We start from the raw sequence: 15,659 nt of genomic DNA, 5'->3' as shown, positions 1-15,659 counted from the left end.
AGTGGGAGGTGAGCACACAGGGGGCAGGAGAGAGCGATTGGGGAGGGAAGGGGAAGGAGACCCCTTGGTGTAGTTGACTAGGGTCTCCTTTGCTCAGACACGGACAGCTGGGCCACGGGACTCTGGAGGCAGAGCCGGAGCCGAGGCTGCTGCAGGCGCTGCAGGGCCTAACCATGGCTGAGGTGGCCGCAGGTGGCTGGCACTCTCTGTGTGTGAGTGGTGAGTGACCTAGTGCTTTTCCAAAACCAGCTCAAGGTCTCGTAGGCTCCAAACCTTTCTCCTTCTCTCGAAAATTGATGGGTGCCCTAGCCGGGCCTCCTCCCAAGCTCCTCCCACATCAGCCAGCCCAGTCATTCATGACTCCCTAACGCCTCTCAGATTCAGCCCCTCTGCCACCACCATCACCCACTCGCACCCGGACTGTCACAATTGTTTCCTGTCTTCTGTTACTGGTCTCACTACCCCTCCCCTCCGTCTGCCTCCAGCCAGGGCTGTCTTTCTAAAATACTCCCCAAGGGAGAATGAAGGGGTGAGGGGCAACCGAGCTAAGGAAGAAAAAAAGGCAGCAGTTGCCCGGGTGGCCGTGATGTGTGGCACACAGTGGACACTTGGATGCCCACCAGGAGGATGATGATGGTGAGTGTGAGTTCTGGTGGTGCCATGGCTGGTGACCCAGGCCAGAATGAGGAGTTTCACTTTAGATTGTGTTCACCACTCTGGCAGGTGGTCCAGGTGCAGCTATCTCTAGGCTGTTGGATGCAGCTGGGAGCGAATGATCTTTGCAAGGATCTGCATCTGGGGCTCTGGCCGCCACTTATATCATTACCGACCAGGTCCTGATGCGCAGCAAGCTAGACGCTGAGATGCCAAGGTTTACAGCCAAGAAGCAGTTTGTTCACAAGGCAGCCAAGCGAGGAAATGGGAGAATAATAAGTCTCAGATCTGCCTCCCTGAAGGGAGTTGGGGTATTTATGGGATAAGCAGGGTGGTCTTAGGCGTGGGGAAAGGTGATTGGAGGTAGGGAAGAAGGTGAGGTAATCAGTGTTCTGAGCAGGCATATCTGGGTCACATGCTTCTGCATATTCAAAATGGAGGCACTTTGGGAATTCCCTGGCGGTCCGGTGGTTAGGACTCGGCGCTTTCACTTCAGGGGCCCTGGTTCAGTCCCTGGTTGGGGAACTAAGATCCCACAAGCCGCGCAGTGTAGCCAAAACAAAAATGTGGAGACGCTTAGCATGATCTGAGGGTGGAGTTTTCCAGCCCTCTGACATCAAAAGGCCATCCACTGGACATCTGCACAGGCCCAGTTTTAGGGTCAGTGGCCCCAACTAGTCCCCAGCTGGCTTTCACTGGGCAGGAGCTGACTCCAAGTTCCTGTGAAACAACTGAGTTGCATGAAGCTGGGAAGGTATGCAATTAAAGAGAAAAAAAGAAAAATAATGAAAGTGAACTTAATCAATGAAGGCACTTAACAAGCAAAGGGGTTTTAACAGGCTGTTCCCTCATCTGTTGTTCTGTAAGAGAGGTTCAAGAATTTCTATTAGTTATCAGCTTCTGTTAACCCTACGGGGCATGGTTTCACCAGGGGTCTTTAAAAACTACCTATGCTTGTACTGTCCTGTCCATATTCACATGTAGTGGGCCTGGGTCGGCAGCCAGGCTTGAGAATGAGTGGGCTGGAGGGAAGAGAAGAGAGGACTGGAAGGTGAGCCCAATGGGAAGTCTCGCACAAAGGTCCAAAAGGCATTTGAGGCCTTGGTGTCGCATGGTTGGAGCATGGAGGCTTCAGACCAGACCTCCCAGGTTCAAATCATCACCCTGCCCCTCGTGATCTTGGGCAGAGCACCTAACCTCTCTGTGCCTCAAGTTTTCTCTTGAATAAAATGGGGATATTGTGCTTAAAACAGTGGCACAGAATAAGCACTTGATAAAAATTAGCCACTGCTGTTAGTGAATTTTTAGCATAGGGCTGTTGCTCCAATCAACCAACTCCAGTGTTGTGAGAGCTTCCAGAGGCCTTGGGGGAGGGTGAGGGTGCAATGGGTAAAGGGGGTTGGCTGGATGGTGACAGATGAAAACTAACCTCTTGGTGATAAGCACACTGTAGTGCATACAGAAGTCAAAATATAATGCTGTACACATGAAACATAATGTTATAAACCAATACCACCTCAGTTAAAACAACAGTTTTTTAAAAGGCCTTCAGCAGGCCCAGTGGCAGATGGGGCTGACGAAAGGGGCCTGGGCTCAGTGGATGTGAAAAAAAGACCACTGGGGAACTTCCTGGGCCACATTTCCAAACTGCACGCGGGGGGAGTGGGGGGTGCAATTTAACAGAAAGGAAAAAATGAAAGTGGACAGGAAGAGCCAGCAAGAGACTTCCTTTAAGAATAGGGTGACCTGAAGGCACTTAAGGGGGAAGGGGCCCTGTTGAGACAAGGAAGCTGCTGGGGCCTGAGGAAAGCACTCTGCCTGGAGTGCTGACTTGGGCAGGGCAGGCAGTTGTTGTCTTTAGGGAGCTAGTGGGGTGTAGTGGAGTCTGGATGGATGCACATGCTTAGGAGGTGGAGGGGACGAACACAGTCTGTTAATGGGGCCCCTTTATCTCTCTTTCAGAGGCTGGGGATATTTATATCTGGGGCTGGAATGAATCAGGGCAGCTGGCCCTGCCCACCAAGAGCCTGGCAGAGGATGGAAAGACAACCGCAGAAGGTGAGAGTCAATTCTTTTTTTGGATATATTTTATTGAAGTATAGTTGATTTATGTTGTGTTAATTTCTGCTGTATGGCAAAATGATTCAGTTATACATATATGTATACATATTCTTTTCCATTATGGTTTATCACAGCATACTGAATACAGTTCCCTGTGCTACACAGTAGGACCTTGTTGTTTATCCATTCTATATATAATAGTTGACATCTGCTAATCCCAAACTCCCAATCCATCCCTCCCCCACCCCCCTCCTCCTTGGCAACCACAAGTCTGTTGGTGAGGGTCAATTCTTGATTTCCACACGTTTCTGTCATTCCTGACTCCTGGCCATATTGTTGGCCTGAGAGCTACAGTGCTCAAAAGGGTACGTGACATCCTTGGGACCCCAGGGCACAATGAAGGACTCTGAGCCCCTTATGAGAGGGAGCACGGCAAGGCTGATGCCAGTGTCAGCACTACATGCCCCACGAACCTGTCAACTCCAGCACTTCCCAGGGAATGTGGGGTTGGGAGCAATGGCTCTGGAGCTAGAGCAAGTGTGTCAGCTGTTGTAGTGAGTCAGCATATGAATGAGGTTTAGATCAGTGCTCAGTGAGTGTTCAGCATCATTATCATCATCACTCTTATTACTTCTCTGAAGCCTCAGGACTGAATGAAGATGGTTCTGAAGTGAAGAGAGTAGCCAGGGGTGAGGATGGAGCCCCCGCCCCCTTCATAGCTGTCCAGCCCTTCCCGGCTTTACTGGACCTTCCCCTGGGCTCAGATGCAGTCAAGGCCAGCTGTGGATCCCGGCACACAGCAGTGGTGACAAGTGAGTGGGGCTGGGTAGGCTGGTTCAGGATGGAGCGGGAGGTCCCTCCACCCGGCTCTCTAGCTGGTGGCTGCAGAAAAGGGTGTGGTCACCTAAAAAACTACCATTTTAATTAAGCACCTTTGACATGTACTGAGTAGCTGCCCCACTCAGTACACTCCCACGGGGCTCTAACAGTGGCTCCCCAGCCTGTCAGGCCCCGAAGGTTCTTCCTTCTGGAGGGAGGCTAGTGTTGCCAGCCTTTCACCTGACAGCAGGGCTGTCCTAAACTCAGCAGCTGTGAGTTGCAGGCCAATCAGTCCGCATATAGGGAGGTGAACTTTTTCAGTTTGGATCCTTTATCACCCCAAATGTGACTAGACCGTTGTTAAAAAGAGAGAGAGGATATGTTTTGCTACGCCAAGTAAGTCTCGTGGTGACCAGAATGCTGGCAGGCCAAGCTGGACAAATGCCTAGTCAAAGAGCAGTGGTGTCAGCCCCTTACTGTCCTTTTGCTGTCCTTTGGTTGCAGGAATGGGGGAGCTCTACACCTGGGGCTGGGGTAAGTAAAAGGTTTGCTTTTGTGATGCTTAAACCAAGGGGAGGAAAGACCTGGGACTAGAGGGCAGGTGACAACAGCCATGCAGAGAAGTGGAAGCAGGGGCCTCGGCCTGACCATTGGGACTGAAAAGCTGGAACAGATCTAGGCACACTCAGAGGGACAGAGACCAGACGAGAGAGAAATAGGACAACATGTCAGTATTTCCCGTCTACCTTTCTGAAAAGGTATTTGTCTTAAGGGAATATTTAGCCAGCAGTCATGAAACATCTTTTGGTCTGGCACTGGGTAGAGAAAAAGATAAAATAAAAATCTCTGCTCTGAACATCTGAGCTTAGGAGTGGGGAGCCTGGAGGAGCATCTTGCCTCTTGGGGACCTGTGGAATTGCCTGGTCCTGGAGGCTCTGTGGTGCTGGTCTCCTGAATTCATGGAGCAGACACCAGCAGACTGGTGGCTTAAGCCCAGCACTTCAGTCAATGGGCTGTTTTTCCTTCCTGGAGGGGAAAAGCCACAAGGCCCAGTGGAGAGGATGTCAAAGCAGCTCATTTCACTTTAGGTAAATATGGACAGCTTGGCCACAAAGACACGACCAGCTTGGATCGGCCCTGCCGTGTGAAGTACTTTGTAGATAAGCAACTCCAAGTAAGGACCGTGAGCTGTGGGCCCTGGAACACCTACGTGTATGCTGTGGAAAAAGAGAAGAGCTGACATGTATAGATAAGGGCATAAAATATATGTAGAGTGAAAAATTATGAAGCTAACACCTGTAAAACTCCCCCCAGGTCAAGGAAAACCATTGCCAGCACCCCAGAGGCCCCACATTTGGCCTTCCCTATCACAGCCCTCTTGCTCCACCTTAGAGCAGGCAGCATCCTCAACTTTGTCTTCACATTAGAAACACCTGGAGGGAACCCCTGGCGGTCCAGTGGTTAGGACTCTGCGCTTTCATTGCCTAGGGCATGGGTTCAATCCCCGGTCTGGGAACTAAGATCACACAAGCCGTGTGGCACAGCGTGGCCCCCCCAAAAAAAAGGAAAAGAAAGAAACACCTGGAGATTTGAAACTGGATGCCTAAAGCCAGCATCGCAGACACAATGAAATCACAACTTAGGGGTGTGGAACCTAGATGTGGGTAGATTTTTTAGGCTGCCCCACCCCTGGTGATTTGGAGGTAGTGCTAAGATTGGGAACCACTAGAGGTCATCTTTTGTTATTCTTATACCTGTTTTCATTTTGACTCATACCATTCCTTGTATGCATCTTTATACAATATAATTTGTCTGCTTTTGAACTTTAGGTAAATAGAATCATTCTGTGTATGTTCTTCTATGTCTTGTTTTTTCATCAGCACTGTATGATTCATCTGTGGTGTCGTGCAGTTGATTCATTTTTTATTGTTATATGGTATTCCATTGTATGAATTATACCTCAAGTTATATATTCTCTTACTGATAGTAATTTCTTTTTTCTTATTGAGTTAAAATACACGTAACAGAAAATTTACTATCTTAATCATTTTTAAGTGGCATTAAATACGTTCACATTGTTGTGTAGCCATCACCACCATCCATTCCCATCTCTTTTCATCTTGTAAATCTGAAACTCTACAGCTATTAAACAATAACTCCCTGTTCTCCCCAGCCCCTGGCAACCATCATTATACCTTGTGTCTGTCCTGTGCTCTTGACTACTCTACGTACCTAATATAAGTGGAATCATACAGTATTTATCTTTTTATAAGATAAATATTGGCTTATTTCACTTAGCATAATGTTCTCAAGGTTCATCTATGTTATAGCATATTGCAGAATTTCCTTCCTTTTTAGATCTGAATAATATTCCATTGTATGTATATACCACATTTTGTTTATCCATTCATTGGTTGATGGACACTTGGGCTGCTTTCATGTTTTAGCTATTGTGAATACTGCTCCTATGAACATGGGTTTACAAACATCTCTTTGAGACTCTGCTTTTAATTTTTTTGGATATATACCCTAAAGTGGAATTGCTGGGTCATATGGTAATTCTATTTTTAATTTTTTGAGGAGCCTACATACGGTTTTCCACAGTGGCTTTCCCATTTTACAATCCCACCAATAGTGCACAAGTGTTCCAACTTCTCCACATCCTCACCGAACATTGTTTTCTGTTTTTTTGACAGTAACCATCCTGATAGGTGTGAGGTGGTATCTCATTGTAATTTTGATTTGCGTTTCCCTAATAATTAATGATGTTAAGCATCTTTTCATGTGCTTATTGGCCATTCACATCTTTTTTGGAGAAATGTCTATTCAAGTCCTTTGCCCATTTTTGAATCTGGTTTTGTGTGTGTGTGTGTGTGTGTGTGTGTGTGTGTGTGTTGTTTTAGGAGTTCTCTATATATTCTAGATACTAATCCCTTATCAAATAAGTGATTTGGAAATATTTTCTCCCATTCTGTTGGTTGCCTTTTTACTTTGTTGATACTGTCTCAATGTAAAAAGTTTAATTTTCATGAAGTCCAATTTGTCTATTTTTTCTTTTGTTGCCATATCCGAGAAATCATCACCAAATCCAATGTCATGAAGCTTTTGTCCTATATTTTTCCAAGAATTTTATTGTTTTAGGTTTTATATTTTGGTCCTTGATCCATTTTGAGTTAATTTTTGTATATAGTGTTAGGTAAGAGTCCAACTTCATTCTTTTGCATGTGGTTATCCAGTTTTCCCAGCACCATTTGTTGAAAAGGCTGTCCTTTCCTCATTGAATGGCCTTGGCACCCTTCTCAAAACTCATTTGATTGTATATTCGAGGGTTTATTTCCGGGCTCTCTATTCTATTTCATTGATCTATATGTCTGTCTCTTTTCATGTCAATACTGTTGTGATTACTATAGCTTTGTAGTAGGTTTTGAAACCAAGAAGTGTGATTCCTTCAGTTTTAGTCTTTTTCAAAATTGTTTTGTCTGTTGGGGTCCCTTGAGATCCCATATGAGTTTTAGTGTTTTTCTATTTCTGTATAAAGGTCCTTGATATTTTAAGAATTGCACTGAATCTATAGATTGCTTTGGGTACTACTAACATTTTAACAATTTTTTTTTTAATTTATTTTTTTTGGTCGCGTCGGGTCTCAGTTGAGGCACATGGGGTCTTCATTGAGGCGTGCGGGATCCTCCGTTGTGGCGTGGGCTCTTCATTGTGGCGCTCGGGCTTCTCTCTAGTTGCAGTGTGCAGGTTTTCTCTCTCTAGTTCTAGCATGCAGGCTCCAGAGCGCGTGGGCTCTGTAGTTTGCGGCACGTGGGCTGTCTTGTTGAGGCGCGTGAGCTCCGTAGTTGTGGTACACGGGTTTAGTTTCCCTGTGACATGTGAGATCTTTGTTGCCCAACCAGGGATCGAACCTCTGTCCCCTGCATTGAAAGGCGGGTTATTTACCACTGGATCACCAGGGAAGTCCACTTTTAACATTAAGTCTTCCAATCCATGATCATGGGATGTGTTTCCATTTATTGATGTCTATAATTTCTTTCAGGAGTGTTTTGTAGTTTTCATTGTACATGTCTTTCACCTCCTTGGTTAATTCCTAAGTATTTTATTCTTTTTGATGCTACTATATATGGAATCATTTTTTAAAATTAATTTATTTATTTTTGGCTGTGTTGGGTCCTTGCTGCTGCACACGGGCTTTCTCTAGTTTCGATGAGCCAGGGCTACTCTTCATTGTGGTGCGCAGGCTTCTCATTGCAGTGGCTTCTCTTGTTGTGGAGCTCTAGGCATGCGGGCTTCAGTAGTTGTGGCTCGTGGGCTCTAGAGCGCAGGCTCAGTAGTTGTGGCGCATGGGCTTAGTTGCTCCACGACATGTGGGATCTTCCCAGCCCAGGGCTCGAACCCAGGTCCCCTGCACTGGCAGGCGGATTCTTAACCACTGTGCCACCAGGGAAGCCCTGGAATCATTTTTGTAATTTCCTTTTTGGATTGTTCATTGTGTATAGAAATACAACTGATTTTTGTGTGTTGACTTTGTATCCTGCTACTTTGCTGAAGTCATTTATTCTAACAGCTTTTTTGTAGTCTTTAGGATTTTCTACATATAAGATCATTCATCTGCAGAGATACTTTTACCTCTTCCTTTCTAATTTGGATGCCTTTTATTTCTTTTATAACTTAATGGCTCTGACTAGAACTTCCATTACTATGTTGAATAAAAGTGGTGAAAGTGGGCATCCTTGCCTTGTTCCTGATCTTAGAGGAAAAGCCATTGAGTATTATGTTTGCTCTGGGATTTTCATATATGGATTTTATTGTGTGGAGGTAGTTCCCTTCTTTTCCTATTTTATTGAGTGTTTTTAATCACGAAAGGGTGCAGAATCTTGCTTTTTCTCCATCATTTGAGATGATCATGTGTTTTTTTTCCTTCATTTTGTTGATGTAGCATGTTACATTGATCATCCTTGTATTCCAGGAATAAATCTCACTTGGTCATGATGTATAATCCTTTTCAAGTGTTGCTGAATTCTGTTTGCTAGTATTTTGCTGAAGATTTTTTTCATCTATGTTCAAAAGGGATATTGGTCTATAGTTTTCCTGTAGTGTCTTCTGGCTTTGGTATCAAAGTTATGCTGGCCTCACAGAATGAGTTAGGAAGTGTTTCTTCCTCTGAAATATTCTGGAAAAATTTGAGAAGGATTGGTGTTAGTTCTTTAAATATTTGGTAGAATTCACAGTGAAGCCATTAGGTCCAAGGCTTTTCTTTCTTGGGGAAATTTTTTTTAAAATTATTTATTTTTGGCTGTGTTGGGTCTTCATTGCTGCATGCGGGCTTTGTCTAGTTGTGGAGAGCAGGGGCTACTCTTCGTTGCGGTGCGTGGGCTCCTCATTGTGGTAGTTTCATCTTGTTGCGGATCATGGGCTCTAGGCACGTGGGCTCGGTAGTTGTGGCTTGCGGGCTCTACGATGCCCACTCAGCAGTTGTGGTGCACGGGCTTAGTTGCTCCACGGCCTGTGGGATCTTCCCGGATCAGGGCTCAAACCCATGTCGCCTCCATTGGCAGGCGGATTCTTAACTACTGTGCCACCAGGGAAGCCCTTTCCTGGGAAATTGTTGAGTAGTGATTCAATCTCCTTACTAGTTATAGGTCTATTCAGATTGTTTATTTCTTTGTGATTTAGTCTTGATAGGTTTTGTGTTTCTAGGAACATGTCCATTTCACCCAGGTAATCTGATTTGTTGGTGTACAATTAATTGCTCATAGTATTCTTTTTAAAAAATAATTTATTTAGCTGCACCAGGTCTTAGTTGCAGCATGCGGGATCTAGTTTGCTGACCAGGGATTGAACCCAGGCCCCCTGCCCTGGGAGCAAGGAGTCCTAACTGCTGTACTACCAGGGAAGTCCCCATAGTACTCTTTTAAAACCTTTCTCTTGGGCTTCCCTGGTGGCGCAGTGGTTAAGAATCCGCCTGCCAATGCAGGGGACATGGGTTCGTGCCCCGGTCCGGGAAGATCCCACGTGCCGCAGAGCGGCTAGGCCCGTGAGCCACAACTACTGAGCCTGCGCATCCAGAGCCTGTGCTCCGCAACAGGAGAGGCCACGACAGTGAGAGGCCCACGCACCGCGATGAAGAGTGGCCCCCGCTCGCTGCAGCTGGAGAAAGCTCTCGCACAGAAACGAAGACCCAACACAGCCAAAAATAAATATAAAATAAATAAATAATTAAAAAACCCAAAACAAAACCTTTTTCTTTCTGTAGAATTAGTAGTAATGTCCCTGCTTTCATTTTTTTTTAATATTTATTTTTATTTTTGGCTGTGTTGGGTCTTCCGTTGCCACACAGGGGCTTTCTCTATTTGAGGTGAGGGGGCTACTCTTTGTTGCGGTGGTGGGCTTCTCATTGCAGTGGCTTCTCTTGTTGGGGAGTAAAGGCTCTAGGTGTGCAGGCTTAGTTGCTCCATGGCATGTAGGATCCTCCTGGACAAGAGAGCGAACCTGGGTCCCCTGCACTGGCAGACGGATTCTTAACCACTGCGGCACCAGCGAAGTCCCCTTGCTTTCACTTCTGATTTTAATGACTTGTGTCTTTTTTCCTTAGTCCATCTAGCTAAAAGTTCATCTATTTCATTGATCTTTTTAAAGAACCAACTTTTGGTTTCACTGATTTTCTCTATTGCTTTTCTATACTGAATTTTTTATCTTTGCTGTAATCTTTATTTCCTTCCTTCTGCTAGCTTTTGGTTTAGTTTGTTCTTTTTCTAGTTTTTAAGTTGAAAGTTAGATGGCTGACAATATCTTTCTTGTTTTTTTAACGTGAACATTTACAGCTATAATTTCCCCTTAGCACGGCTTTTGCTGCATCCCATAAGTTTTGGTATGCTTTGTTTTTTTCATTCATTCTAAGTATTTTCTAATTTCCCCTGTGATTTCCTCTTTGATCCACTGGTTATTTTAAATTAATATTAAATATTAATATTTATATAAAATATAAATATTAATATAAAAATAAATATTAAGCTCTGGCAAGCGGGGGCTACTCTTCATTGTGGTGTGCGGGCTGCAGTGGCTTCTCTTTGTTGCAGAGCACAGGCTCTAGTAGGCACGTGGGCTTCAGTAGTTGTGGCACATGGGCTCAGTAGTTGTGCATGGGCTATAGAGCTCAGGCTCAGTAGTTGTGGCTCACGGGCTTAGCTGCTCTGCAGCATGTGGGATCTTCCTGGACCAGGGCTTGAACCTGTGTCCCCTGCATTGGCAGGTGGATTCTTCACCACTGCATCATCAGGGAAGTCCCCAGGGCCATTATTTTCAAGTCTTTGTCTAATATAGCTACCATTAAGTCTTTTTCAGGGACAAGATTCTGGTGATTTATTTTCTTTTGAATGCGCCATACTCTCATGTTTCTTTGCATGCCTTGTGACTTTTTTGTTGAACACTGGACATTTGAATCTGGTAATATGGTAACTCTGGGAATCAATCAGATTCTCCCCCTTCCCCAGTGTTTGCCATTGTTTGTTTTGTTTTTCTGAATTGTAGGCTGTCTCTGTACCAAGGATCAGCCTGAGGTGTAAACGTAATATCGTCTTTTCTGAGCCTTTCCTTAGGTATTGTGGTTACTTTCTAATTTTCCCCATATATACAGATACTTTTGAATGTCCTAGTCTTTAACATCTGACTCCCAAAAGGGAAAAAGTGAAAAATGAAGGGGGAACATAAAGGCACTGATCTGTTAAATTTCCTGGAAGTCACCTGGGTGGGTTGCTAGTACCAGAGGGAGGAAAACAGTTCTCACAGAATGGTGGTTGTGGGTTACTGGCTATCTGGCGGCTCCCTGGAGGACCAGTGCAAGAGCTCACCTTTGTTTTGCCAGACTTAGTGTTCCCAAGGCTGGGCAACTTTTGCTGAAAGTATTTAAAGGCAAAAGTATTGCCTGCAATAACCTGGGCAAGGGAAAGATCTGGGAAGAAAGAGGTTGGGAAAGGAGATGATAGGGAGAAAGGCCTTTTAAAAGGTCCCACAGTATACTGGGGAATCAAAGCATAACGCATGCCCAGGGCTGGATATTTGCTCAGAAATGCCTGAGAAAACAATAAGCTTTCATGTCTAGCATTCAGGCTCTACACAAGCAGGACTGAAAGCTAAGGCAGAGTTGTAAACAGCCTGGCTAAGCATTAAAGGCTTGCTCCAACACAAAGCCAATCATCTGTAAAGAGTGTATTTTTTTTCTGACTTTTCTTTTAATAAGTGAGTTTTGCAAGGTTGCAGGATACAAGAGCAATATACAAATATCAACTGCTATAAGTAGCCAAGCAACAACCAGAAATTCTAATTTAAAAATACCATTTACAATAGCATCAAGAAATCTGAAATACTTAGGGATAAATCTGACAAAGATGTAAAAGATCTGTAAACATTACCTACAAAATACTGAGAGAAATTAAAGAAAACCTAAATAAATGGAGAGATGTGCCTTGTTCGGGGGTTGTCAGTTCTCCCTCAGTTGGTCTATAGATTCAATGCAATGCCAATCAACATCCTACCAGATTTTTGGGTAGAAATTGACAAGCTTTTTTCCTAAAACTCATACAGAAATGCACAGTAACCAGAACAGACAAAATAACGTTTAAAAGCACCAAGTTGGAAAGCTAACATTACCTGATTTTAAGAATTCGTATAAATCCTCAGTAATTAAGACAGGGTGGTACTGTCATTAGGACAAATAGATCAGTGGAACAGAAATGTACAGTGGAGAAGGTTTAGCTTTTCAGCTAATGGTGCTGGACAACTGGCTACCTGTATGCAAAAAGAATGAACTTAAAGCCATACCTGGAGCCATACAGGTAGATGACACACAGAGCCAAAATGAATCAGACGTAAATGTAAAACTGAAAACTTTAAACTTCTAGGAGAAAACCTTTATCATCTGGAGTTAGGTAAAGATTTCTTAGAGCAACAGCAGTACAATCCAAAGAACAAATGGATTTCATCAAAATTAAACCTCTGCTCTTCAGTGACACTGTTAAAAGAATTAAAGCAGCCTGAAATTAATATAATGTATGTCAATTATACTTCAAGAAAACAAAAAGAAGCCACAGATGGGGACAAGATCTTTGCAAAACATACACCTGATAAAAGAACTTGTATGCAGGATATATAGAGAGCTCTCAAAACTCAACAATAAGAACATAGCTCTGGAATTCCCTGGCAGTCCAGTGGTTAGGACTCCACACTTCCACTGCTGAGGGCCTGGGTTCGATCCCTGGTCGAGGATCTAAGATCCCATAAGCCACGTGGGCACAGCCAAAAAAATTAAAAATACAATTCAATTTTTAAAATGGCCAAAAATAGTAAACAGGTACTTCATCAAAGAAGAATGATGGCAAAAAAGTACACAAAAAGATGTTAAACATCACTAGTCATTAGGGAAGTGAAAATTCCAACCACAATGAGATACCATTTCACAGCCACTAAAATGGCTAAAATTATAAAGACTGACCATACAAAGTGTTGGAAAAGATTGAAGAAATTGGAACCTTCAGGGACTTCCCTGGTGGCACAGTGGTTAAGAATCCACCTGCCAATGCAGGGGACATGGGTTCGATCCCTGGTCTGGGAAGATCCCACATGCCACGGAGCAACTAAGCCTGTGAGCCACAGCTACTGAGCCTGCACTCTAGAGCCCACGAGCCACAACTACTGAGCCCATGTGCTGCAACTACTGAAGCCCGCACACCTACAGCCCATGCTCCACAGCAAGAGAAGCCACCACAATGAGAAGCCCACGCACTGCAATGAAGAGTAGTCCCTACTCACAACTAGAGAAAGCCTGTGTGCAGCAACAAAGACCCAACACAGCCAAAAATAAATGATAAAAAAAAAAAAAAAGAAATTGGAACCCTTATACATTACTGATGAGAATGTAAAATAGTCCAACTGCTTTGGAAAACCGTTTGGCAGTTTCTTAAAAAGTTAAACATACACCTACCATATGTATGATGCAGCCGTTCCACTCCTAGGTATTTAGCCAAAAGAAAATATATCTCCATACAAAGACTTGTACATAGCAATGAAACCAGAAGTTTCCTAATAGTACCTCAGCCTCCTTATACATCAGGATTTAGGCTTTTTATTCCTCTCAAAAACCTTTTTTCTCAGAATAAGAAATGTTCTTAATTTAGAAACACTCAAAAGAATATGAAAATCATACTCCCGACTAAAAGTTTCTTGTATGTTCTTTTAGTCTTTTCTGTTTTCCACAGACAGAAACCAACCAAAAAGTGACATGGGGAACAACGAAAACACACACCACAGTATGTATCTTTGAAATATAAGTATACACATTTTAATTTATTTTTAAGAATATATTTTAAAATCAGGACATTTATACGTATGCCTAAACAGCATGGCTGACACAGACCAAATCCACACTGGTAAGCTTCCAAGAACCATTTACTGTGCTGACAGTAGTACTGGTGCAGGCAGACGGAGAATAAATAATAGTGCTTTGGGGAGCACAGTAGTGATTGATACATAGGGTAGGTAAAGAAGGAGCCTCATCGTGGACTCTACAGCAGGAACAGCTCCCCAGTACTGATATGTGCAAAGTTCCAGATCTCCACGACAGAAACGGCCCAACCCATCCAAACAGCCTCCCAACTTGGCTGGCAAGTGCAGAGGGTGAAGGAACTCAGGCACAGGGGGCACAGGGATAGGGAACTGGACCCAGAGAAAAACTGAAGAAGCAGAGTTCAGACAAGTACGTGTGTTCACACACATACCCCCACAGCACTGGCCTATATAACAAAACTGTACACAATTTAACAAAGGTGCTCCCAGCCTCCCTGTCACCTCTTTGGCAGTGAGTCGGGCCATCCCAACTTCTGACACACAGACATCTTCATCAGGAGGAAGGCTGTCCTGTGTGGTGGGGACAGGCCTTTAGGTGAGAGCAAAGCTACTGAAGCTATAGCATTAACTGAATATCCATAAACAAAAAAAGGTGTTAATTGCTAATTATAAGTGTACAAGCCCAAAACTGCTTCATGTCCCATACCCCAAGCTTGGGCATAGTCAATCATTTAACTACACAATGGTGAAGTAAAACAAGCCCTTGATCGTGCTTTAGCAAGTACAATTACAGGGTAGCGAAAGAAATTAGGTTCCATATGCTAAAATTTACGCTTACTGCTATGAACTATGTTTTAATGTATTTCTTGAGTCAAAATAAAACCAAGTGTCTAAGGACGTACTAAGCTTATGATGGACTCTCATCTGTAACTCATTCACTTCTGTAAGTTAGGCCCATGGTAATGGAACCTGTCCAGGCTTTCAAGCGCATCTAAACTGAAGAAACATTAAAGCCACCCCTGTATAATTAGGCACAGGGCATAGGAAACCTCAGCTGGTTGACTGATCAGGGCTTCTCAGGACTGGATGTTGGTTGAATTGAGGATTCGAGAAGTAGCATCAGATTTGGAAGCCTTTGAAAGTTCTCGCTGTTGAAAAATAAATAACATCAGTGGCGTTACTGTCCCCTCTCATGCATGCCCTGCCCTTGTAAGCACGGGTGAGTGTCAGCATACAGCCCAGCACAGGCTGTGTTAGGAACAAAAGGGGAGGGACTCTGAACACCATAGTCACAGATTAAGCATGTGCACATATGCCCCTTGATTCCTTTCCTCAGCCAGTCCATTCTATTAAAACCTCACAGAAGAGAAATCCCTTATACTTCACAAAGTACTCTCTGAGTTGTCAAGCTAGGTAGGCAACAAGCTTTGGTCTTTTGAGGCCTTTAGGAAACAATGGGCCAGAACATATATCTACCAATCCCTGGGGCTGAGGGCCTTGTAACCTGCTGGTGATTTGATCTCATGCTGGAGCACATGGTATAGAAGCAGAAGACAGTGCAGGAATGACCACTGAGAAAGGACAGATGTTAGTAGAGGTTAGTCTGCTGGCTTCAGTGCTGCCTGGTGGAGTCTACCAGCCATAGCAACCAAAACCAGAAGAATCTCCCTCGGCCTAGCCAGAGAGAAACAGATATATGTAAGCAGCAAGTGGATGAAGTGGGCCTGGCTGAGCAAACAAAAGAGAAAGCTGGACTCTGTCCAGCAATCAGCTAGCCAGAG

The 15,659-nt window shown here is 44.1% G+C and overlaps 2 protein-coding genes across 4 annotated transcripts in view; one reads left to right on the top strand and one right to left on the bottom strand.

The window, feature by feature from the left end:
* Positions 1–4,774, top strand: part of RCCD1 (RCC1 domain containing 1) — a 5,480-nt gene extending 706 nt beyond the window's left edge. Inside the window, exons 3-7 of the mRNA XM_007470542.1 lie at positions 98–219; positions 2,617–2,712; positions 3,357–3,527; positions 4,039–4,068; positions 4,623–4,774. Coding sequence (XP_007470604.1) covers positions 98–219; positions 2,617–2,712; positions 3,357–3,527; positions 4,039–4,068; positions 4,623–4,774 — 571 coding nt within the window. The remainder of the gene's footprint in view (positions 1–97; positions 220–2,616; positions 2,713–3,356; positions 3,528–4,038; positions 4,069–4,622) is intronic.
* Positions 4,775–13,842: 9,068 nt separating this feature from the next.
* PRC1 (protein regulator of cytokinesis 1) overlaps positions 13,843–15,659 on the bottom strand; it is a 29,063-nt gene continuing 27,246 nt past the window's right edge. For 2 of the 3 annotated variants that reach the window (XM_007470539.1, XM_007470541.1), the window contains one exon: positions 13,851–15,026. In XM_007470539.1, the coding sequence (XP_007470601.1) occupies positions 14,955–15,026 (72 nt within the window). In that variant the 3' untranslated portion in view covers positions 13,851–14,954. Of the gene's footprint in view, positions 15,027–15,659 lie in introns of all 3 variants that reach the window. The other variant, XM_007470540.1, reaches the window with a different exon arrangement.

The sequence above is a fragment of the Lipotes vexillifer genome, unplaced genomic scaffold (assembly GCF_000442215.2).
Source record: "Lipotes vexillifer unplaced genomic scaffold, Lipotes_vexillifer_v1.1 scaffold412, whole genome shotgun sequence".
Classification (NCBI taxonomy): Eukaryota; Metazoa; Chordata; class Mammalia; order Artiodactyla; family Lipotidae; genus Lipotes; species Lipotes vexillifer.
The sequence above is the reverse complement of the archived record's forward strand: the minus strand, read 5'-3'. Positions and strand labels throughout refer to the sequence as shown.